This window comes from Stegodyphus dumicola, chromosome 7 (assembly GCF_044657685.1).
Source record: "Stegodyphus dumicola isolate Sdum_Otavi_A_Nest chromosome 7, ASM4465768v1".
NCBI classification, from domain to species: domain Eukaryota; kingdom Metazoa; phylum Arthropoda; class Arachnida; order Araneae; family Eresidae; genus Stegodyphus; species Stegodyphus dumicola.
Window position 1 is genome coordinate 141,254,113 of NC_140774.1, and position 27,109 is coordinate 141,281,221.

Here is a 27,109-nt window from a genome sequence, read left to right on the forward strand (position 1 = left end):
ATTGGAGGTGACAGTAATGTAGTGGATTATTGTGGATTGACAGAATAGGTCAGGATTGACACCAGGGTATCAGCTAATCATCAGATATAATCCACTGTGCTACCGAATTGATCTTTCAGAGTGTTTTGTAGAAATGTAATTTTAGTTTTTGAATTTAAACGGGCTAATATTATATCTTATATATATATAATTATTATATTTACTTAAGAAAATCAATTCAAAATTTTTTAATTAAAAATGTATTGGCGATTCAAATGGCTGTGAAATGTCGGGATTGATTTTAAAGATGCAACAGTAGATATCATCATGACAGTATGAAAAATCAACATTTGTATCCACATGTGATTGGAGACTCTAATTGTGTTGACTAACCAATTATTACGATTTTGACCTTTACTATAACTTTCTTTGTATTTCTCATTAGAATGTAAATTAGCTTTGACTGCATTTAAACTGAGAATTTTCAATCTATTGAAACGAGAGAGCTTTTAGCAATTGCATCTGTTATTAGTATATTTAGCCAGCTCTATTTAAAAGTGATATTCCGGGTTTGGCATTCTCGATAGCTTAGCACTTATGCTTCGGTAAAGTCACTGAGGTAGCTTATTCTAGTGAACATGCAGTCTTAGACTACGTTATCAGCTTTTGAGTTTAAGTAACTGTTGTTGCTTAATTTAAATAGCTATAAATGTTATTTTTTGTCTGTAGCAAAAGTTCTGCCTTTATGTTCAGTTTGAACTAAAACAAAAGGCTTATTTTAAATCTTCTTCAGTGTTTGTGAGTCTTATCTTCCGGTTAAGGTTTTTATGCCTTTCGTAATTCTGGAAGCAATATTTGTACAATTCTCAACAATTTAAAAGCTGGTTATAAGTGCAGTTAAGTTTTAAATAACATGGTGGACATATTTGTTTACATTTGAAACAGCAGAATTGTAGATTTGTTGCCAATCTAGAGAGACTAAGCTTCGCAACAACAAAAATAACGCCTTCATTTATTATTGCCAATTAAATCATGCTTAATCCTTTCTGGAATTTTTTCGAGAAAATAAGTGTTTAAGATTTACTTCGTAATTTTTAATATAGATATTTTGAGTTTTTATGTATTTTTGCCTTGTCGCGAAGTGAGAACTGAATTAATTGAATGAGAAATACTAAATCGTCTGTGAAAAACTGTTTCTTTTCTGTTTTGTTTGCTTAATTTATTTCATACATCGTTCTAGCTTTATTATAGTATTTGAATAGAACATGTGGCAACGATAAGATAATTCTTCAAATGATATAAATTTTGTGCATTCAGAGTGTCGTTATAGTCTTATTGTTAATATATGTTTGTAATATTGTGGACTTATGGACATGATCCGTGTACCTGGATCTTCAAAGCTCTGATTATTTATTGCTAGTGTAAAATGTTTTTCACCATTTGCTACTTCGCTCAAATACCGCCGTCCCTATATGTACATAGTGTATAGTCTCAGTAACTCATGTGCCTCAGTGTTGTACAAGAACTTTAGTGTTTAATTTCTCAGACCAAGACTTCACTGAATTGTGATATCTACTATTTCAAGATGCATTGGCTGTGGACAGTTCACGGAAGGGTGACCCCCACGTGACTACCAGTTACAGATTGGACACTATAATTGTCCAATCTGTGTTTTACAGCAAGGATGAATTTGAATATTTTGTTTAGCTAATCTGTTGCACTTAGTTGTGCCATTTGTCTTCATTTAGATCGCGATATTAGTTTAATTATTCCAATCTGGATAACCTGTTTCAAAACTTGATCATTATTAATATATCCAATATTTCTCATTGCACGCGTAAGCTGCTTTGCTCGGAGTCTGAACTTGGGTGAATGACCACCCAAGTGACAGGCTCCTGCCAATCATCTCCCTCCACTCCACCTACATTTCACAAAATTTGACAAGTTTCGCCTAAATGGCGCGGCGTAAACCGCCTTAATTAAAAATTTAAGTACCAACGCCTTAGGGCAATTTACCAACAGAGACGGTTAAGTAGCGGTTGGCTACTAATTGTCGCCTAGCCATTGACTCGATTTCGATTTCGATTTCGTGTCGTTATAGTAAACAAATATAGTGAATTTTAAAGAGTGCATTTATTCTATTGTGGTTTATGCGCTGTCGACGAAGTAGATTTAATTCAATCCAATCAATTTAAATGAAATTCAAGAAAATAATGCTTATAATTTAATATTCCGTACAAGGAAGTCATGTGGTGTCCACATCAGATTTTTTAAATTATAAAATTGCATGTAGTCGAAAGCATTTCAAGTGAATCATTTTCCACACTACTCTTCCAAATATTTATCTTCTTAATTAAACCTTCAATTTTGTCATTCGAAATATTGTTCGTTTTTCCTTCAAGGCACAAATATGTAGTTTCTTCAAAATATTTAAACAATAACACGGCTTTGGCCACCAGCAACCGAGCGGTAAACTCGCCGAGTCCTTGATTCAGTTAGACGGATTTCAAACCCCGGCTAACGGGCTAATTAGATGATCATTTTCATGTTTTTCCTCATTGTAAGAGGGATACAAGCCATTTTCTCTTAGAAAGTTCTCCATGATGTATCCCTTTGTTAAGGCGAATGCCATTGTGTCCGTCGTCGAAATGATATTAAATACTCTGCTTTGATAAACATCTATCATTTTGAAAAAGAGCAGCAAGTCCTTTTTTTACTCAGTTAAATATATAACAATTTTGTTTTTTAAAATATTAATAATTTTCTTAAATTTCGCCATCTTAATTCTACGCGATGTAATAATTTTAATATTAGGTTTTTCGATGACTTTGCAGAGAGTTGGCAATAAAGGCTTGTTAAGGACACGGTTTTTAATAAAGTTTATTATAATTTAGTCGCAGCATTTGGAAGCACATCGTTTAATTCCGTTCCTAATCTATCTTACTGTAAGATCCTCCAATTTTTTAAAAAAATTCAGCAATTTTCCTGCATGTCTTCTCTCTTCTTTATTCTTCCAAAGGACGAAAAAATAATTCTTGATCAATGTTTCTAAATAATTATCTTTCTACTAAAATATTATATCTATTGCTGAAATATCAGTTGCTTCATCCAACTGAGTTATAAGTTTGGGCTCTTTTTAAGTCTAATAATAAGTTCCTGGAACTGGTCATTTCTAAATTTCATAAATTTTGGGGGGAAAGAAATTTTCCAATTTCACGGTCATAATTATTGTTGTTGTGGTGATTAATCTCGCTTGTTTGAAATCAGAGCAAGTCCACGAAATTCAGCATGGCAAGGAGTCAGGATTGTGCCTGTCGTTGGCAAGAGCCTTCGGCTCCATAGAGGTGCCAGTATACAACTTTGCTCAGTTCCCCCCCCCCAGTTTTGAAAGAAAACACCCCGGAGGTACAGATATGAGGATCTCCCAGTCTTTCCTTGCCGGTCCTCTCGAGTTAATTAGCATGGCATTCATTAGCATTAATTTCATTAGCATGACAGTTGTTGAAACTAAAGCCAAATTGGAGAATAATAAAAGAATAGAATCCTAAACTATAAATAAAATAACATTTGTCATAGCAATTATTGAAACAAATACCATTTTAGGCGAATGGAACAGTAAAGTTAAATAATGTTTTGTTTTTGCGACGTACACAGTTGATGCGATGAAACAGAAACGAAGGGAAAAGCATCTAGAAGAAGTGTTTTTCGTTTTGTATTAATTTTTCACTTTCTGTGACCTTCTACACTATTCGTAGAAGCATTCACCTTATTTTCGTCCTACGCGTCGCAGGACGAGAATAAAGGTGCGTTTGCTGCATATTTTATTATGACATAGCGTATATGCTGAAATTACTATGTAATACCGTTATTATGATGTCTTTGCTTGTATATTTCAGTATGTAAATATAATTTACAAGCTAAACTTAGCCAGTATTTTGACTTTATAATTGCGCTGTATAGAAAGTGTAATTTAGTATTCAGGATAATGAAGAGATAATTAATATTTCTTTAAACATATTGAATCTCTCATTATCTGAATTAAATTTCCGCCACTCCAATTTTTTTGCTTTGGGAGCCCATTTGAGGGTCCCGACTCATAGGTTAAGAAACCGCTGGTATAGATGATATCGGGCTTAGCGCACTCACCAGATCTCGCAATTTGTGATTTCTTCTTCTGAAGGAAAATGAAAGTCATCAGACGTAAGCCTTGGGGACGAATTCAGGAGTGCAATCCAGAGGGGAAGAGGGGAATTAGGGGAATACTTCAGGGGACAGTAAGAACTTTAGGTTCCAGAAATGAAGATAAGCGTTCAGGCGATATCATAAGAGAGAATGGTACAGATTGCCAAAATCATTGCTGCGGTTTGGATTGCTACAATTATCCTGGAACAAATTATCTGTAGAGATGAATAATAAATCGAATGTTGTGATGAAAAGAAAATTCTACATTGATGACAACAATAGCACATAGTGCTTGCTCCATTTGTGTGTAGAGTAAACATTTGCTTTGTAGCTCTTTTGTCTTTGATATTTCTACTCTATATTAAATTTTTCTTCCGAACCTTGTAAAACGATCGTCAAACAAAACAATCTGATTTGGGATCTTCGAAATCATTAATGACTAAAATATTTCATTGGGAGAAACATTTAAACATTTATCCAATGGTTCTTAATTTTCCGTTTAATGGTCATTTTGTTCAGACTTTAACAAAATGGCTTTTAGAGACAGGTGGATAATATTGTTGATAATATATCAGGTAATTATATTTCAAGTAAATTGCTTAAGATCTTGTCTGCGAAATGAGAATCCATCACCTGTTAGAAAAACTTCAACTTCAGAGAAAGACCATTTCAGGCATCATTACCATTTTCAGTTGGTGATGGATGAAGAAAAAATAGAGTTAGAATTGCACTAGAAGTAGTGTGGATTTATTTATCAATCTGTGACAGAAAACGTTTAAAGCGAAAAGAGGAGAAAAGTTCCAGAGGTAGTTTTCGCAAGTAAAGAAGTTCCTTAAAATAGTTGCGGTGGTAATAGGTTTTTAGGTAGACAATATATTTACACTTAAGTAAAGAAAAAAAATTCCACTCGTTGTTCAAATAAATGTCTTAAAGACCAATATTACTTCATGATATAATAGAGAAAAAAGAAATATAAGTTTAGGAGTAAGAAATACTGTGCTTTCGTCCGAAGTGGGAATCGCGATTCCTGAGTCTGAGACCGTTGCATCAAAGATAATACTAGAAGAATGCTTTTAATTTGTTGCAATAGTATATCTGTTACGGTGGAACACCGAAATCTGGAGAATGTCGACTTTCACCGCTGAATGTCAACATTCACGTAGTCTCTTGGTGTATGCCCGAAATATTTTCCAAATACTCTTATTTCTGACTTACACCGGTCAATGTCGACATTCATCATGTACTAATGGTGAATGTTAAACATATAACAATATTATATTTTCTTCTCCGTAATTCAGTCGCGAATAAACGCACTTGAGACTTGAAATAAGAACACGAGAACCTAAAGCACACAATACATTCAAAATGAGAAAGGAAAATAATAGAAGTTAAAAACTTACTTAATTATACAGTACGTTCTAAATGAGAAAATAAAATAACAGTAATAAAAAACTTACTAAATTATGTGATTCAAATCTTATTTATTGCAACAACTTAAACTATTATGGCACTTTATGACCTCTCTTTTCGACTATCACCAGAGCATATCTGTGATTGTCGACATACACCGGTGAGGGTCCGAATATACAAGAATGTAGTGAAATATTCGATCTTTAACCGACGTATTTGGTGAATGTTGATATTCTCCGGTGAAAGTCGACATTCTCGAATGTCGGTCTTTCACGGTAACATATCCACTGTATCATAATCCTCAGAAACGTATACAGATTTAACATTATTTAAGATTTTCATCCATCTATTAAATCATGACTAACTTTCAGAGTTTAATTTAGAAATAATTTAGAAATAATTAAATAGTTTTAATTTAGAAATATTTTAACTAAAGAATGTAGATTAAATGGTATGTTATTTTTCCGTATTATTTTTGATTTTTGAAGATCTCCGCCATATATTTTTTGCTTTTGCGCCTGTTGAAAAAGTGTAGGAAATTGGAAACTCGAACCATTTAAGGTATCAACATTAAGGTATTAAGGTTCTAACAGAAAATTTTGAAGAAATTTTTCAAACAATTTTATTACTTTCTTTTAAAGCTCGTATATTAAGCTTCCCAAAATTACTTTCATTTTGTCTGCATAATTATGGCTGTTTTTGTTTTACTCTGTGAACTGGAATTTTATGTTTAAGTACCCGGAAGCTGATTACTAAAGGTAGACAAGACTACCTAAATAACTTAATAATTATTTTCATTTGAACACTTCTGATGATGTTCAAAAGATGATTTTGAAACTTTCTATTCGTTATTAAGTTATAAGGTATTTCTCCCGCCTTCTTGGCCTATCTTCGTGGTGTGATGGTTTGCACGCTGCTCGCGTATTCCAGAGGTCAATGGTTCGATTCTCCGCGACGGCGCTGCTAATTTTTCATCTTCCCTCCTTCCAAAATACCTGATATCTCTACAAAGTGATTGGGAACAATTAGCTTTGAAATTTAATTTTCATACTTGGGAACGTTTTCTTTTCATTCTGTTTGTGTTTACATTATATTAAATATATTTTGTTTAAAAAATTTGAAAATTTTTTTACAAAAAGAGAACTTTAATTTAAAATATTACTGTAGTACTTTTACGAAATATTGTGAATTAAATGGACTAAAAATTTATGTTTATGTACACATCTAATTTTTTTTAATGAAAAATGAGAAATTTCTCAAAAAAGTAGCTAGTGCATGTACTCAAACAGATATATTTAAAAGACATTTTACTTTACCACTTAGATTTTAGTCTGTTTAATTCCTTATAGCTTAAAAGATATAAGTGAGAAATATAAAAATATTGATAAATATTTTCTGGGAACATATCTAGTAATCCTGAAATTTAACACATTTTAAAACCAAAATCTAAGGAAAAAATCAAAAATTATATTTTGATAATAAGTTTGTCACCTTTTCTTATCATATTAATAGTATTCTAGTAAATAACACAATAATTATTTTTTCAAAATTTGGTGTCGAACGTAGTCGGATACCTTAAAAGATTTGAGCTGCAGGTGGTAGTATTACTTTGTAGTGGTGGTACTAAAGGTTTTCAATTTTTTTTTTAGATGGCACGCGGTAGTCAAAAGGTTTTTAAAGAGAAATATTTTTAACAGCAGGACTTTAAAATGTTGTTTACTTACTTTATTCTCTCTGTTAACCTCAAATTGATGTAACCTTTCATAAACGCAGACGTTTCTAGTTAAATTCACTTTACGTCGACAGTTTTTCTGTTACACTCTGGCATCAGTTTATTGAAAAAATAATCTGCAGAGATATTGTCAGATGTTATTTTGCTGCTGCAAATATTATGGAGTAGCTCTACAGTCATGGGCGACATGAGAAACATAATTTTAAATGTATGGTGAAGAAACATGGCAATATAAAATTCAGAATTGTTCAGAACTTGAAATAGTCTGAACGTTATTGGTGTTAAAGATAAATTTTTCTACATTTCTTAGTTTGTTACTAGGTATGCTGAGATTTCAAAAAATATTTTTTCATATATAATTATTTTAACTATTATATTCATACGTGTGCGTATCGACCGAATTATAAAATTACATTTCCGAATATTTACATATTTTTTCTAGAGATTAAAGCCTTCTTCCTATGAAATTTTCTTAAGCCAAAATGGCATAAAATTCCTAAACCTATCCAGAAATCACTTTAGTACCATAAAGCTTCAAATATTTCCTCGGGTCTTACAAAAAATGTATGCAATTTAAAATAACATTAAAACAAATATGTTGTGATGAACGCGCAGACGATCTAAGCAGAAATAATATATGCATATAATATTTTTTTCTTTAGAAAATAGGGAAAGCAACGAATGCGCTGGAAAGTTAAGACATGGTAACAGCTTTGATTGTATGTTAAATTCAGCTGAAATTCTGTAATAGGAAGTTCAGAAGAGTAAGGATATAGAATGGAAATCATGGATTAATATGCAACGGTTATTTACATATTCCAGAACAATACGTCTCAGTTCCTTTGTATGCTTGCCATAATATCGAAAGTCGAGATTTATCCTCTGCTTTGACTGATGTGGAAAGTTTGAAACGCCCCGACAATACCTTTGTTACCGTTGCGGCTAATCTCACTTTTCTGATCTAATCAGAACACGTTCACGAATTTTATTGAACCAAGAAGTTCAAGAGTGCGTTTCTTGTTGGCATGAGCCTTGATCAATATACAGATGACAGTGTGAGTTTGCCGACGTCTGTCAAAGAGATCGGGTCCGACGGTCTCCTACTCCTCTTCCCCTACCAATAAACCATGGAGGTAGGAAGTAAGAAGGAGTCGCCCTAAACAAGTTTCTCCGTACCCTGCTCTGAAGCACCGGCGATCCCTACGTGGTGACCAAAACATTGGGTCATTTACCATTGAGTTCTATGGGATTTGACGCGTTCGGGTGTAAATATTTTGTAATTACGTCGCAAATATACATATAAATGTATATATTTTCTTTTTCTACAACACTTCAGAGTCCTAAGTATGTGAAAACAACATATTTTTAAACAACATTTCATTCTGAACGGAATTAAATGCTATACTTTGCACAGGACAGTTTTCTCAGAATGGTTTAATTTGAATGAAATATTTTCACAAGTTTTCGTTAATTACATTAGAAAAAAAAATTAAGGTAATTCGATTTTATTCGGTTAAGGTACAAAAATTAAGATCAGAGTTTATTGTATTATTAATATTAAAATTATGCATTATTTCTTTTCTATTTATAGAGCTTCTTCCTAAAATACTTTCTTAAATACGACATGATTTTTTGGCTTCTTTTAAATCGAAAAATGTAAGTCAATTTATAATTAATGCTCTATTCGGTTCATTTTAAATTAGAGAATTATTAGGAATAAGCGAAATACTTTAAATAAGTATTTCGCTAATTCCTAATAATTAAATAGGTATTAAATAGTATTTGACTTTCTCTGAACATTTCTGAAAGGGAATAAAATAAGTTTTTTTTTTTTTTTTTTTTTTTTTTTTTAAGTATTATTTAAAACTTGTAACTGAGTTATTATAAAATGTAAAGGGAATAATTCTTTTAATTATACTTATCAGATTTTTTTTTTTTTTACCCTTCATTTCAACAATACATATTCCAAAACTCTTTATTACGTTCTTAAGTGCGCATCTTATAGCATTTGCTTTACAATACCTTTTAACAGATTGCTTTCCAATACGAACAATTCTTGCTTAAATAGTTTTATAACGTATTTGTCAACAGGATTTCAATTTATGTTTACAATTCAATATTAAGGTTATTATATATTTAGATAACATTTATAATCATTATAAATTAGATACATTTAATCATTAGATTTCTTCACAGTACTTTCACAGTTGTTTATAAGTGAATAAATTCTTCATTTCAAATACATTTATAAATAATTTAATGAATATTTAAGTATTTTGTCAAAATGTTATAAGGCAGATACATGCTTTTTGCAAGCACATGCATAAATACCCGTATAAATAATTTATCATTTCCGGCATGTGCAAATCTTTAATTTCTGTGCATTCACTATATTTTTCGTGTAAAGTAATTTACGCTAATTTAGCATACACCCGAAAGTTTTACATAAAAAATATATATGAATATAATTTGAATGAAAATTATAAGTATTATTTTTAATACCCACTCAAAGGTCAGTTTTTCTTCAAAATTCCTCCACGATGGCATCTCTCTCTTTAGGCAGATAGCCATTGCATGCGTTACTCTATTTAATAAAAACTTAATCTGACCTATGTGCCTAATTACAAATATTTTAACATACATAATTTTATATTTAAATTTAGCCATCAAGTTTCAAACTTTTCAAATCTTCTAGAAAATAAATTTTGGCAGATCTCTTTTAGCAATTTTCTTAAAATCTATATTTTTGTAGTACAACAGCTTAGAATTTTATAAAACAAATTCATAATCAAAATCGCTGTTGTTAGTTATCGAAAAATAACCAAGATGTGATTTTTGCGTAAATGTCAGTAAACTATACAAATTGCTATTATCCATCACACTATGAATGTTTCTTTCATGCGAGAGTGTCCCTTTTTCGATTTCTATGGAACTGTCGTGTGTCGAAATACTATCAGAATCTTGTCAAGCGAGCTTCTGAATGTAAACAAAGAACGCCCCGTCTGGTGACCCAAGCTTCAAAGCAGTGCTTCACTTCTAGCGCGGAATGGCCCCTCCTCCCTTTCCTACCTCAATGACTAAACCACATGGAGTGGCCCTAAACCGGTTTCCTCATACCCTGCTTTGAAGCACTGGCGATCCCTTCTTTGGTGACCAAAACATTGGGTAATTTACCATTGAGTTCAACGGGTTTTGACACGATGAGATGTAAATATGCATATAAATGTGTATATTTTCTTTTTCTATAATACTTCAGAGTCCTAAGTATATGAAAAAAATACATTTTTAAACAACATTTCATTCTGAACGGAATTAAATGCTATACTTTTCGCAGAACAGTTTGCTCAGAATGGTTTAATTTGAAATATTTTCACAAGTTTTCGTTAATTACATTATAAAAAAAATTAAGGTAATTCGATTTGATTCGATTAAGGATTACAAAAGTTAAGATCAAAGTTTTCTGTATTATTAAAATTATGCATTATTTCTTTTCTATTTATAGAGCTTCTTCCTAAAATACTTTCTCATATATGACATGATTTTTTAGTTTCTGAGGCATCTTTTAAATTAAAAACTATAAGTCAATTTATAATTAATGCTCTATTCGGTCCATTTCAAATTAGAGCACCTTTTAATTTTATAGCGAAATACTTTAGTACTTAACTTTCTCTGAATATTTCTGAAAGGGAATAAAATGAGGATTTTTTTTTTAATATTATTTAAAACTTGTAACTGACTTATTATAAAATGTAAGAGGAATAATTCTTTTAATAATACTTATTAGATTTATTTATCCTTAATTTCAACAACAGATATTCCAAAACTCTTCTTCATTACTTTCTTAAGTACGCATCTCATAGAAATCGCTTTACAATACCTTTAACAGATTGCATTCCAGTACTAACAATTCTTGCTTAAATAGTTTTATAACGTATTTGTCAACAGAATGTCAATTTATGTTTACAATTCAATGTTAAGGTTATTATATATTTAGATAATATTTATAATCATTATAAATTTAGATACATTTAATAATTAGATTTCTTCACAGCAACTTTCACAGTTATTTATGAATGAATAAATGCTTCATTTCAAATACATTTATAAATAATTTAATAAATATTTACGTATTTTGTTAAAGACAGATACATACTTTTTGGAAGAACATGCATAAATACCCATACATATTTCATATTTTTCATTTCCGGCATGTGGAAATTTTTAATTCCTGTGCATTCACTACATTTTTCGAGTAAAGTAACTTACACTAACTTTAAAAAGTACATGTGACAATAATATGTGGATGTGAAAAAAAAAATTATTTTATTTAAAACATTTTGGCGTTTGGAACATAAAATAAAAGTAGCGAATACTGTATTAAGGGTATCGAAAAATGTATACAATTTTAAAGGTACGGGGAGGTATTTTTCATTCTATAAGCATAACGTTTTTGCTAAAATCTATATTTTTGTAGTTCAACAGCTTAGAATTTTATAAAACAATTCGTAATCAAAATCGCTGTTGTTAGTTATCGAAAAATAACCAAGATGTGATTTTTGCGTTAATGTCGCTAAACTATACAAATTGCTATTATCCATCATACTAGGAATGTTTATTTTATGCGGAAGTGTCCCGTTTTTTTATTTGTATAGAACTGTCGTGTGTCCAAATACTATCAGAGCGCTGTCAAGCGAGCTTCTGAATGTAAATAAAAAACATCCCATCTGGTGACCGAAGCTCCGGAGCAGTGCTTCACTTCTAATGCCGGTTTTGCCACTCCTTCCTTTCTTACCTCCATGCACTAAACCATATGCCCTAAACCACAGAGATTCTTTGCCTAAACCTTTGGAAGCGGACTTCCGGCACTCCATATACCTTGAGCGCCGACATGCCGCAGAAACATTATATACTTACATTCGAAGATTCGAACATGGGTTCGGAGATGGACACAAGATTCGAACATGGACTCATGGATACGGAAGTTAAATCGTACAGTTCTCTATTAGCAATCAAAACGTCCTCCAAAATACTCTAACTCCGAGTCTTTCTTCACAATTTTTAAAGTTAGCTCGGTCATTGCAAAAAAAAAAAAAAAAAAAAAAAAAAAAAAAAAAAAAACGACATTCTCTGTAAACATAACTTAAAGCCATAACATTTAATTGTATTGTATACACTTGCAGGCAGAAAATACTAATAAATGTAATTTTGTTTGCCAGAGATCTACTTTTTTTTGTTTTAAAAAGAAGCTTCTGTGTTATATTAATCATTTTCTAAAGGACAAGCACAGAGCGAGTAATTTAGTTTGCAGCAGCAGTAGCAGTTAAGTTTTAAACATTTCATCAAACATCTATTTTCGTTTCGCTGGCGTATGAAAGACCCCCTGCAAAAGAATGATGAATGCGTGAACTCTAAAAGCTAGAAATAAGGAAGGATATTAAAATGTTTCAATAGAGTAATTTTTTTTTTTTTTTTTTGTAGTTAAATAGCTTTTTCCTCCGCGGACATTAAAAATTAATTGTGTTTTCTGAGGTTAGCCTGTTTGCAAGAAGTGTATGTCTTGTGTCAGCGTGGAGAATGAGTTTTATAATTACTTCTTTGACAGTTTGTGAGGGGTCAGACTTTGAGCTGCTGTGTCGGTATCTTGGTAGTCGAGATTAAAATCGATATCTTTGTATCTGTTTCCTTCTTCTTATGCCTGAAGCGATTTAGAAACTAGGAATGCTGAATTTTCTAACCAAGTAATTGATTTAAAGTGGAAATTTAATTTTACTTTGGTCGTATTATCTGGATACGACTTTTTCTTCCTCTATTTTAACTGTTTCGAAATTGGAATGCCTTAAAAATCGATATCGTTTTAAGAATCGAAGGTGAAAGAACGTTGCCAGTATCCTGGAGGGAAATAAATTCTTATAGGACAAAGACTAGATGATGTGTATAGTATAACATTTCAATGGACAGTGTAATTTAATGTAAGCTGTTATTGAAAGAAGATAAATCCGATAAAATAATATGACAAATATTTACCATCAATTATTCTTTAAATAGAAATATTGCTTTGTGCTTTCAAAAGTAAGTTTTGTGTACGTGACCTGATAATAAAACACTATTGGTATCCACAAAAGCAAGAAACATTTTTACCACCAAAGGTGTTATTAGTCTAGAAACCCATTTTTGTATCCAAACCACTTTTCAGTTGTTGCTATCAAATGCTATCCCGGTAGTTTATTAAAAAAAATTAAATAATAAGGAATCTGTATGTACGCATGCATATTCCTCGCATAGTGAAAAAACGACAGAATCTAGAGACAAGGAATTTCTTATACACGTAGTCCTCCACACGAACATGGACCTCTCGAAACACGAATTTTGAATTTGTTTTTTATTTATTGCATATTTTATACAAATGTAACGAATTTTTGTGTAACAAAATTAGCGATTTGAAATCGAAAAGGGGGAACACTGCTTGAAATAAAACATTTTTATTTCCAGACTGTTACCACTGGCAAAATGTAAGATATTTATCTTTCAATTTCAATCCACAAACTCCACTATTTGAAAGCAGTGTGTTGTTACTGCCTCAAGTAGGATACCTGTTATCTCCATGCACCAGTGCCTTGTCATTCAGTAACGTGTAAGATGTTTAACTTTAAAACTTAATCTTTCTGTCACTGAGAAGCAAACTAATTGATAAGCGATAAACGCAGTTCTTAAAAGTTTTTCTGCTTTTTAATCTGATTAAATAAAAAAAAGCATTTAAACCAAGAGCTGTCTATTTAGAAATATTAAATATTTTTATGAAATGACACTAGCTGGGCTTTTTATAATAACTCCTTGAGGCATCTAGTTTACAAAGAAATAATGTAGAGAATATAAAATAAAGTATGGTAAACCCTGACACTCTATCGAGAATTCTAAGGTAATGATATGCTGTTTTTAAATATTTTGGGATTTTTCTCTTGAATTTTATCTGGCGCAAATGCGAAAAAAGTGCTACTTGGGGATAAAGTTTAGAAGACAAAAAATAGTGTTAACAGGAGTGAGTCTAAGAGCAGATTGGTAAGCTTCTAGAGTATAAAAAATCTTAATAAATTCTCTGTTGCGACTTTAAAATCTGAATCCTTTCAGATTTTCTTTCTTTCTCCACCCCCCCCCCTGACAGAATTTTTTGTCCGTTTGTAAATTATTTATGTAGTTTGTGTTAGTTGGGGGTTATTATTGCTGTTATTATGTAGTTAGTTAGTTATGGTTTTTGTCATATAATAATGACGAAAAAATGTTCTTTCAAATTTTCGACCTAAAAAGTATTTTTTGTTTAAATCAAATATTGATAATTTAAAATTTACTTCCTTTAAGAAAAAAACAGTTAAGAAAATTAGTTTTTGTGAACAAAACTAAAAAGAAAAGTTGTTTTTTGAAGAAAACTATTTTTTTTTTAGCTTATTGCTAACGAAAAACATTTTCTAATAGAATAATTTTTCCTGACTGTAGGATTAAATTTCTGTTATCAAGGAAAAAATATTTCTTATATATAATTTTCTAAATTTTAAATGCATATTTTCACAGCACAGTTAGATAGCCCAGGGCTTAGACGCAGTAATCATTCTTAATTCCTCCAACGCCTATTCCCCGATTTCTATGCTTGAAAACAGGATTTATGAGGAACTGAAAGACGATTTTGGAGGCCTTCTAATGCTTGTGCCTTGCGGGCTGTCAGGCTATGATGAGTTTGAAAATAATATATTTGGCTAAATTTTTTAGTCAAGGCAAAGCACACGAGGGTTATCATTCTTATATTTCACTATTTATTCAGTTTTTCCTGTTTCCCTACCAGAATGCAAATCAAGTTTAAGTATCTAAGGTGAGGTTTTTCGTAACTGAAAGATAGAGCGTGGCTCTATGTCTCAAGGCCACATTACTAGGTTTAGCCAGCTCTGTTAATATTTAATGCTTTGGCTTTACATTATAATTGTCAACATTTAAATTGTTATGCCGGTGAGAAGTTCTGAGCCAACTTCGTTAAATCAGTTTTGTAGCCTTTGGCTACTAAGTTTTAAACCTTAAAATTGACTATTACTTTAAGTTACATAACCATAAGTGGTTAGCTGATTTGTACGTTTATGTTACAATTCTGATTTAATAAAAAGGTTTGTTTTAAAACCTTCTTAAAATTTAGTAGTATTTTCAGACGAAGCGATAATTCGCTCCAAGGCTTGGTTTGGTTTATTTAATTACGGCAAAGCACACGAGGACTATCTGCCTAAGGGGAGGGATGCCTTCGTGGAGGACTTGGATTTAATTTGTGCTACCAACGAACACCAAACTGTAACATACCACAGTTTTTTTCTGATTCAGTTGGAAGAGTTTGTTTCTTTGTATACTTTACAACAAAAATAAATCAGATTATTGTAAAATTACTATTAAAAGCTTAGATTTTTGTGCCAAATTCATTACTGATTCATTACATTTTAGTCGTTTAATGATGCCTTAACAATAAAATTTATCTGTAGCAAAACTGAATTTACCTATCTATTATAATTTTTTAATGGAACGAATAAGCTATACACACATAGGATAAGCATGCAATTCGAATGTATTTGTAAGAAATAATATTTAATTTTATACACGGTCTTTGTCAGTTTTTCCGTATTTGATTTTATGTGAAGAAAAAACATGCTGTAATTTAAAGGGGAAAAAGTGGTAAAAATGCTACATAGCTTTCTGAATTTCATTCGTTCCTTTGACATCTAACAAAAGACTTTTGACATATCCCTTTTCATGCTACGCTAACTTTGCTTTTAAATTCCATTTCGTGCATCATTTCTTATTCGAATGTTTCAACTAAAATACTTCTTTTTTATTTCGAATTTCTATGTTTGTCATTTTAAGACAGGATGTGCTGACTTTGCAAAAGTAATAATATGCGAGTGTTAAAAAGAAAAAGTAAAAAAGCATTAATACATACTCTCCACTCCGTAAGACCAATAGATAATTGAAGAGCATATTTTTACTCTTTTAAACTATTTTCTATCTTTCTAGATAGAACTAGAAACAAAGATAAAAAAGAGTAGCATTGCTTTATATTTTTTTCCCTCTGGCTGTTGAAGGAAGAGTTCATTTGTTTAAATATAGTTATCTAGTTCTTTGAGTTAGTTTTTTCATTAAAGTGCTATTTATTTTGTGATAAACGTATGACTGGTTCAAGTGATATCGCCTTTCCCCAAATATCCATATAACTTCACAAAAAATTTCTTTGGTGGTAAAACTTGTAGAGTCATTAAGTTATATCGTTGCTGGAACGTGAAAAGGTTGCAGTGCCCTAATCAGGATTCGAACTCCGGACCTCGTGAATACATGTCGCGTGTGCTTCCATTACACCACGAAGGCAGGACCTCCCAAATGCACATCGAGCGTGCTTCCAGTTACACCACGAAAGCATGCGGAAAGTAGAAAACTATTCATGTTTTGCAGTAGTAATCCTCAGTCTTTTTTTTTTTTTTAAGAGAACAGTTCGATGCTTGAGTAGAATGTAGGTAACAGTGGAGAACAGCAGTTTCGCTGTCTTAGATCTGTCACATGACCTCTCAATCTAAAAATCTTTTGACCTCTCAATCTAAAAATAGCCTCATTTTTAGTCTATTGAGTCAACTTTTTAAGCTACAGGATACCCACTCTTTGTGTTGTAACTCATACAAAATATGCATATAAAAGAAAATAAAGGAAAAGCTTACCAAATATACTCTTCACAAAGAATAATTTTATTCATACAAAGACTATATATACTTACTGCACGTTAAATTTTGTTCATAGAAATATCTGTCTTTTTTACCAAACGGTAAACATACGTGTTAAGGTAAAAATTTTGGCTTACACCTTTTTCTGGAGTTTTTAATCTGTGGTCATTCTACCTTGGTACCGTGCCTCCAGGATCTTTTAAATCCTAGTAAAATCACCCATTCACTGACTGCAAATAGATTTTTCGGAAAGTTATCAAGACGGCTGGCGTCACTACAAAGACAGATATCATGACCAACCATGATCTTTGTATTGTGCCATCGTCGTATTGGTCCGTCATTTGGAGTTATGATTTGGAGTGTCATTAAGTTTTATTTCTGTCCGTCCTTACCTTCACTGTTTGCCTGCAGCCAAGGTTCAATAGAGCAATAGTGACCTACGTGGCCCTCAACATTTCAAACTTATATCAGGACTGCTATCCTCAATTGCACACCGAAAGGAACATTTCTGGGAATCTTCTTTTCCAGGAAATCTGTCTGGTCGACTGATTAGTGAAAAAGAGACCTCTCGAAAATAAGTACGCCCTTCTTCTTTTGTGCGAGACAGAACTATATGTGAAACATTCTTCTCAGCCTTGTAAAATATTGCGTGTACACACGCACAAATGTGTAGGTTAGAAACTTCAAGCTAATTCCGGGAGGAATGCGTGTCTCGAAGAAGTTTCGTATAGCATCATGCGTGTCTGTCTGTGATAAGGTCGTAAGAATTTTCTTCCCACTAGGCAGAGGCGGAACTGCGCACTTAGTACAATTGAACAATACCTAAAATTATGGTATCCCGCTCCCACTTACATCTATGTCTGTGTTAACTTCTCATGAAATGGCAAAATGAGATAATAATAATGCTCATAAGAAATTATCACCTTCCCTCATACAATTTCTTGTTGTGTAACTGATTGTACATGCAACTGGCAGCTGGAAAATCTATGGTTCGAATCCGGGCGAGGGCACAGTTGCTTTATCATATAATTAGCTTCGGGGCAAAAAACTCCATTTTTACTTTACAATGGCGCTCGACTAAAATGCGGTAAATGTTTATTCGTCACCCCCTAGATTAAGCCGACTGTGTTTTGTTCTTTTCTCTTCAGTCGTCCTTTAATTGAGGGATAATATAAAGAATTGTTGTCTCGTTCTCTGCGCGTTCTTGTGGTGGTATTAATGATAGCATATTCGGTAGCAGTCTCAAGATCCATGGTCTGGATACTGGCTAGGGAAATAACTGATTTTTCACGCTTCTGGATTTGAGAGGAAACAAAAATTCTAATAGCTGAACATAGAACAAAAATTTCAACTAGCTGAATTAAGACCATTCGCAATTATCTTATGGTAGTCTGCCCTTAGGAAATTTAACGAATAAATGAATCTATGAATTAAGATATTTAACAACTTCTGAGAAGTATCTATGTTGATTAGTCCTGAGAGAAAAATTAAAAGTTCTTAATGATCATTGAGCTAATATAAAACGCAAAAAATCTAATAATGATGAAACAAAATAACTCAACTATCTTCGATTCAAATTTGCATTACCTTTTCTTATATCGTGTTTGGACAAAATAGTGAGTATGTTTGGCGGGAACTCCTGCTGGCATGTTATTGTTCCATTAAGCAGCAGAAGTCGCCTCACTTCCTCCTAGTCTATAATATCTGTCACTCAGTTCAGAAAGACAAGATAGTGTCTTTCTTCCGTTTAATATCTGGCACTAGGAGGAGATGATGTCGATGGAACATCGTGTCCATGTAATGTCTTCCGGCGAACGTGCCGAGAGTACGTTCCCTAATCGAATAATCGATGGGACTCCATGTCCTAACGCAGTACCTGTTCCATGTTCCCAGTTCTTTTAGTTTATATTCTGTCACAGGCGAACATGTGGTAGCTTTAATTTGGAAATTTCTTTTCCATTTTCGTTTCCCCCCCCCCCAAAAAAAAAAACCTTGCAATTTCCGCTGAACGAAGAATAACATTTGCCAGTCTTTAGATAGTTAGAAAGTTGTTCAGCGTGAAAGAAACGGCTATTAACCATGTCAGGTTTTGCTGATGAGATTGCTGCAGATATAATATTTTCTAAGGAGGACACAGGAAGATATTTTTCGTTCTTTATTGAGGATATTGGCCTTTATCTCAGCACTGCAGAATCTAGTTTGGTGGTAAAAATATTTTATGAAATCAGGTTGTTGAATTAAATCTAGAATATTTGGAGAAAACCAAGCGAATATCATTATAGTTTGCATGTTATTATCACATTAAATTTCCGGTTATTGGTAATTAATACCATAAGCTATCAAAGGGGATAACTGTTGGCTATAATTTTTGCAACGTGTAAAGCATTTCGTCGTTTATGAAGTTAGAGGGAAATCATCTTAGTGTAGTTTTTAAGAGCAGAGTTTCTGTCACAGTTCTCGCAAGTATTATTAAAAAGATTCAGATTAGTATGATCTGTACTTTGTTTTTATTTTAATCGATATGTAAGGATTATATTAATTTTATTAACAGTTAAATTTTGAGTTAAACTTCCTTTCCTATCGCTTCTTACTTTCAACTTACCACCTCCGGCCAGAACGTAGTTTTAGAATCATGTCTGAATGCTAATGAGGAAGAGCCGTATTTAACCGCGAAGTTCTACTGTCTTAGTGAGAGCGATATCAGATATTCTGGCTAGCACGCTACCTCCTTTTTATGCTACTCTCTCGTGATTATTATGTTCGGCCATACTTTAGGCCCTTGATAGCTTCGTAGTCAATTAGCGTTAAGGGGCCAACTCTGTTAGAATTTTGATAGTTTCGGCTATATCTAAGTTAAGATTAGTTAAGATTAGTTAAGTTTAATTCTTAGTTTCCTAAGTTTAAGCCCGTGTGTCTGCTTTATTGTACAACTCCAAGACGGAGTTTTTGTTAAACTTTAATTGGAATAATAAAGCGTTATTTCACCCTTCTCACCTGTTGTTTTCTACCTCACAACCTCAAGCGATTATTCGCTTACTAGTTCTTAAGATTCTTCACATTCATCTGTAACTTAGAAGTACACAGTAGGGAATCCTACAGATCTTACAGCAAAGAGTAGCTTCTGTAATTGCAGCATTTCTTACTTGAAGTCATGAAAGAGGTAAAACTGGGGGAGGGGAAAAAAACGCTTTTTTTTTTGTTCGATTCCATACACTTCAGAAGTTAGAGATATTCTGAATCTGATTAGCTACTATTATTAGAGACAAAACCTTTTTAATACAGGGCCTAACATAAATGATTCATTCGTTTTGAAAAGGCTATATTATTGTTGTCCAGATGTTCATCTTGTCAATTGACCAGATGTTCGAAATACTGCAAAACACCGTGTGGAAGATTTTGCGTCAACGGTTGCATTTCAAACCGCACCTTGAGTTCCTGCAATAATTAAAGCCGGAGGATTACGCCCGTCGACTAGATTTTTGCGTCAACATGCAGGAAGGATTGGATTTCGCCACCAAGTTGATATTCCGCGATGAAACAACGTTCCACGTATCCGGGAAACTTGGTGTTCTTTTCATATATTTTTTATGTGTGTACGTGTAATACTTTTGAAAATATAGCCTTTTGAAAAGGAATGAATCATTTATGTTAGCCCTGTACTAAAGTTTAAAAAGATTTGCAAAGGCTGCTTCATCTTGCATGTTAAACTTTTTTCGCGTTGTGAAATGGTTTTTTGACAGAAAACTGTGGAAAACAGTCGACTATGAGTTTCGTTTAGTTTTGGAAAAATTCGAGAAAAAGAAAAATAGGCAAGTGATTTCTCTGAAACCTTTCCTACTGAAAACCATCCCAATTGCAGGTATTTGGCCGAGAAAAGAGAATTTAGTAAAGGTTTTGGGAAGTTTTTTAGACTGTCATTGCATGGTAGAATTTGTTCATTTTATATTAAATTAAATCACACTATTATTTTCGATTTTTTACGAAAAATGCTAGAAATATTGAGAACAAATCTTTAACCAGCAAGGTGTTTGCCGAAAACATAGCAGAGGAAATAACGCCAGAAAAATCACTGTCATACAAAACGTCTCAGGGGGAGAAATGAGAAAAAGTACCGCCATTTCTAAAATATGATGGTAGGAAATAAAGGGGTGCAAAAACATCATGGCACAAAATTATGTGGTAAATAATAAAGCGCCTACAACTCGTCGCAGGCGTGCGTTTTCAAACTGTGCAAGTTTTAATTGAATTTTTAAGCAGTGACTTATGAGAGTTAAATAAGAAAAAGTAATATTTCTGCCTTTCAAAATTTATTCATCTGTCTACAATTTGACATTTTATAATAGCTGAAAAATGTTTACCAAAAAAGCAAGAAGGAAATTTCAGCATTCAAAATCTGGAAATTTAGTAAAAAGTAATGCTAAGTATAACCGGTTGAGAGAATTTTTCACGAAAATCTATTAATACGCTTTTAATCAAAAGGCTAATTAAATTATTACTTTTCATAGTTAGCAATATGAAATGTTTCATAGTTAGCAATTTCATAGTTAGCAATTTCATAGTTAGCAATATGAAAGTTCAGAATCCTGTAAACTGATTATACGTATCATTGGTTTTTACTAATTTCCAGATTTTGAAAGCTTTTGTTTCCTTCTTGCTTTCTCAGTAAAAATTTAATAGTTAATACAAAAATATGGAATATTGGGCGGGGAGGGAATATTACTTGTCTTTCTTCTTGTGCTCACAAATCACTGCGCGAAAATTTGCTTAAATTTTTTATGTTCAGAAAACACATATGTGCCATGTTATCATCATGCGATTATTTGTAGGTGTTCAATTTTTTATCGCAAGTTGGTAAGACTATGTTTAAGATCTGTAAAGTTATTGCATCGTTTTATTTTCTGTCACGATGTTATAAAACTGCGATATTTTCTCATTGCTTTCTTTTCTTCTACGATGTTTTTCACGACTGTGTTTTTCCCTTGCGTTGTTTTTTCAGTTACGTTTTCTTTTGCGATGCTTTTTCATGTAACCGCTGGCAATTACTTCTTGAAAGCTGTGCTTTCCAATGTTCAAGCCTTGAGGTTGTTCAACAATTTGCATATTTAATGTAAAGGAAAGTTAATTTTTTCAATTCTATTCTGTTTAAAAAATTGAAAATATGCAGTTTGTTACAAGTCATATGCTTTTAAATTTTTTTGTGTGTGCTTGTTTAATTGTTTCAAATTTTAATAATACAGTTTGTTGTGTTTAAAATTTAATTACGTTTTAAATTTTAATGGTTAGTCTTCCATGTGTTTGACTGGAATTTGAAATTTCCGAATTCCAACTTGTTTATTCATATATATTTTTATTTGTTTATTTATTTATTTTTATCAGAATGATATTCATATTCAATTCAGAGGGGAATTAATTCTCAGAGGTTTAAGTATAATGGACTTTACGTTATATTTCGTTTAATTTTAGAACATCTGCGTAAACTCATGCAGGAAATTTTGAGATGCATTATTTAGATATCAGTTTAATTATTTTCATATATTTTTCTATTATACTCATTACATACATATTCATGATTAACATTCAGCTTTTTTATCATTATTATTTTGTATACTCAGTAGCAATTAAATGCATAGAAAGGATTCAATTAGATAATAATAAGGATTCTATAAACATATTCTCTTGCCTTTTTTAATCACCGTTTGCTTACTATGATTTTAATGTTATTTTGTAAGTAACATATATTGGTTTGAAAATGTAATGTATCGTCATTGAGATCGTATGCCTTAGTATTCATTCTTAACTAAGCTATTATTAATAGGAAATAGCGGTATCTACAATCTGTTACTTTAAAATAAAAACTTCAAGGTTATTTTCCGCCCCCAAATTTGACTCGTAACAATAAAAAATAGCTGCGAAAAATAGCTTGACTGGCTTAATTTTTTCCCTTACTTTATTTCCGTTTAGCATGTTTCATCTGGTGAAAAGCACAGGAAATAAGAATGACTTGAACTACAGTTTCAAATGGAGAAAATAGATATGCGGTGATGACGACACGAGTTATGATCGCTAACGTGGGCGAGAAATGGAAACGGCCTTGAAGTGCCTATTTTAAAGTAACAGTACTGCAAAATGTTACATATGTCGCAGGAAAATGAGGAGCAAATCCGAGGATGCCCAAGTGTTTCCCATGCAGATGATTTCCGAAAACTAATTTTAGTATCAGCATGCCCGGAAATGGCTTCTTTGGTGTGTGATCTATTGCATTAATAATGACTGTTTATTTCAAATACATTATAATCTAAGAATATAAGAATTTATATATAATGTATTCTTTATTTTTATTTTTAGCTGAATTTCTCTGTGTGGCTAAATGCAGACATTCTGAGTGGACCAATCAATTCTACTACTCCACCATTGCCTCCAGATGTATTTCTATCGCTTTGCCATCAATACTTTCCTAATGCTGTATTATCCTTGGGATGGACTACTTACTGGTTCTCGACGTTTCCTCCTGACACATGGCATTATGAGTGGATACATGTGAGAAAAATGGCAGACACTATTCGGTGTGCTTTTGATAGCCGGTATCCATCTATAACATTTCCTGTTAGAGGAATTTTCGCCTCAAGATCCATAGAACAATTACAATGGCTTTTAGGTGTCATACCTGGAAGTACTTTGACTGTTTGGAATTCAAAATTCGATGCTTTGGAATTTCAGGATCTCGTTAGGATTCGGTCATCTTTCCCTAAAGGTGCCGTTTATTACGATGTTCCAAACTCCGTCGGAGAAATGTTTCGTGAGAAAAAAGACAATATTGTACCATTGGATGAAACAAATTCACCAAATGATCATCAGTGGATTACACTTACCCATGGACAAAGCGATTTATGCTCATCTTTTACTTACATGATCAACAATGCCATCGTTTTCGGAAGATCGCTTACAACTGCAGTTCTACTAAAGAATTTAATCTTTCTAAATAATGATAATAATCTAAAAGTGAAAGGCAGAGTAGTGTTTTTTAAAGACAAAGATCAAGTAATTACGGCTGCAGAAAGCACCCATAGTCTTGCCATCGTTTTGGTAGACGTGAATTTGTTTTCTAAAGAAACTTCTAGTTCAGAACAGGAGAGGCTGGACTTAACTCAAAGCGATACTGATGTCTTGTGGTCGGCATTCAACGCATCTGAAGTTCATAAATTCGCTTACGAGTTTTCTGGTGAGGGTTCAGCTTGTAAACTGTTTAATCTTGATACCACTAAAAGCCGTTCTTTTGATGCATGGAGCATTCCTTGTGATATTCTTCATGATGGTGTATCTTTTAAAGAACTTGCTGATGCTGGAGTTTCTGAAGTATCTTCGAGAAAGAGGTTGGTTCTGCCACAAGGTCCTTTTATGTTTGGTTTCGTATCCACTGGAGAAGGATATGTTGCTATATATGACTTGGAAATAACTGGTAAAAAAGAGGATCTTTCGACTGTTTCATCATCTTATATTAATCTTTCCTCTACGCTATTTATCTCCTTCCTTTTATCATGTGTATTGTCTTATATTTTTTTACGCCGATGATACTTTTATAACATCTAAGTGACTGTGATAGCAGTGAAAGATGTATAATGAAAAAAGTTCTTAATTGTAAAAAATATATTTTCTTATTTTCTTTTATAGTGTATTATTTCATTTTGTTAGATTTACTTTGTATCAAATGAAGGTATAGTTACAGATACTTATTTAAATCATGCATCAAATTCTTTTGCTACTCAATTGTTTTCATGATAACTTCATCCAAACGGAGGTAATTTTTAAGTCGCTGAAAAAGTCCAATAAGATAATTCTGAGCATCTTAAAACCACTAGATAGTTACGTTTGAAGTTATCAAAATATTTATGTAAAAGCATTAAATTGAAAAGTAAGATACATTTTGTAGGGTAGAAATATAAAATGATCAAAGCGAATGATTTTGACTTGGTAATCTCACTTTCATAGAGGATCTAAAGCAAAATTACGTAACCTGTGAGTCAACAACAAAGCTATTCTGTTGGGACATCTTGGATGCAGTTTTGAAAAGGATCTGAAAATCGTAAAGTGGTTGACGGATGTATTCGGAGATTCAGAGGATGAATCCAGTGTACTTTTGAAAACCGTATTTGGTATTCTATCCAATAAAAAATACGTTAACAGATAACAAAATTCGCCTTATCAATACAAACTCTGTTGAATGTGAAATTGAGAGGAGCATGAAAGATACAAAATAATTTTTTTTAAATGTTAAAATAAAATAGTAGTTCTACTTATTATTTATTTCTCTTCACAGTAGGAAGACAGAAATAGATAAAAGAAAAAGGTCTTTTCGTGCAAATACTGTTGAACAACAAGTATAAGATTAAACTACAAATTCCATAAACTAACCTAATCTAACATTTAAGCCTACGAGTCGAATTTTCGCTTAGGCTTTTACTATAAATTCAGAATACTAAAATAAACATAACAGTAATTTTATATTAAAAAACTAAAATGTATTAGAGCCTTCATCTTGAACAATAAACTAAAATCAGTCAATGCAAATTTCCTTCCGTTTCTCGTGGTAATTACAGAAAATATGCAGGTTCAAATTAGTTACAACCACAAATTAAATTCTTTCCTAACATGTTAAATGTAATGATTAATACTTGTAACGTGTATTAATTATGTATTAAGATTCCCCTCATCTACGCGACAATATCAACAGCGAGAAGGTTTCGCTCGCATCGGTTTCAACTCAAAGCAGTCTATTTTAAGATTACGACTGATCCCAAATCTTCTGTTTTAACATACTGTATTTAGAACCATTTAGGTCTGCACATATTATGGTGGAAGCAAACGAAACAGTAGTAATATAGGATAGATTTGAACATAAGGTAAAAGTGAGTTAATTAAAATAAAAATTTACATAAAAGACACTGGAACAATTTGAAGTATTGATTTATTTGACTAAACAGTTCTTTTCTTCCTAAGCATTTAGAAAAAATAATCGAAGAAAAGTAGAATATATAAATTATAAAATAAGAACATTCAATTAATCAAAACCAGGACTCAAGGAAGATATTGGAAAAAATCAAAAAGTATTTTAAAGATGAGTAAAATGCCAGCGTGTAGATTTTTTACGTTAATTTTATCCTCGTTATCTTACCCTTTTGCCTATGTCATCACTTCTACGTTCGTGCACTTCCACTGGGATACGAATTAATTAATGTATATAAGCGCATAATTTATGATTTTGGGAGAATGTCTCTGCCAACTAACACTGATTAGTGTTATAGTGATGATTGACAGTGTTAGTGTTAGCTGACAGTTGCTCTGTTACACCCCAGTTGCTCTGTTACTGTCTCACAAGATTTTAGATGCAGATAAATGTTAAATTCTACATGAAGCATGAATGTGTGTCGTGCATGGGAAGAATATGTTACACATGATACATATGATAGAGTGCATTCAATTCATGATACATTGCAATGACAATTGGTACATTAAGTAGCTCAAAATACATAACTTTGATACTTGAAATATAGAACAGAGAGGTTAGAGCTTAGATGCGTAATCATAGTACACAGTACCTTAATCATTGAGTTAAAACAACTTGATGATTATGAACATTGTAATTAGAGTCCATCGAGCCTTCTGCATATATACATAAAGATATTTCAACATACCAAAAGAAGCCTCAGAATGACGCTTGTTAATTGAAACCAAGATATGAAATTTAGTCCTTACACTTGATACATTAGAAAGATATTAAGTACAAGATATATTGAAATTTACATACATAATACATAAATGCATAAAGTAACTGTATTTCATACTACAGGCTAACACAAAGATATTTCGAAATACATAATGATACATCATAATGACGCTTGTTAATTGAAGCCAAGAAGGGAACGTTTAGTCCTCAGAACATGAAACATGAGAAAGATATTGAAAACAAGATACATGAAGTTTGACTCAGAGGAATTATGTCTGCTACTGTACGCGTTATCTTATAGTACATGATACATTAGAATTTTCTTAAGGTGGGTACGGGAGTACCATATTTAGT

At 32.3% G+C, this 27,109-nt stretch overlaps 1 protein-coding gene across 1 annotated transcript in view; it reads left to right on the plus strand.

The window, feature by feature from the left end:
- Window positions 1-24,697, plus strand: part of LOC118195034 (menorin-like) — a 248,185-nt gene extending 223,488 nt beyond the window's left edge. Inside the window, exon 3 of the mRNA XM_085820871.1 lies at window positions 23,380-24,697. Coding sequence (XP_085676997.1) covers window positions 23,380-24,603 — 1,224 coding nt within the window. The 3' untranslated portion in view covers window positions 24,604-24,697. The remainder of the gene's footprint in view (window positions 1-23,379) is intronic.
- Window positions 24,698-27,109: the final 2,412 nt, after the last annotated feature.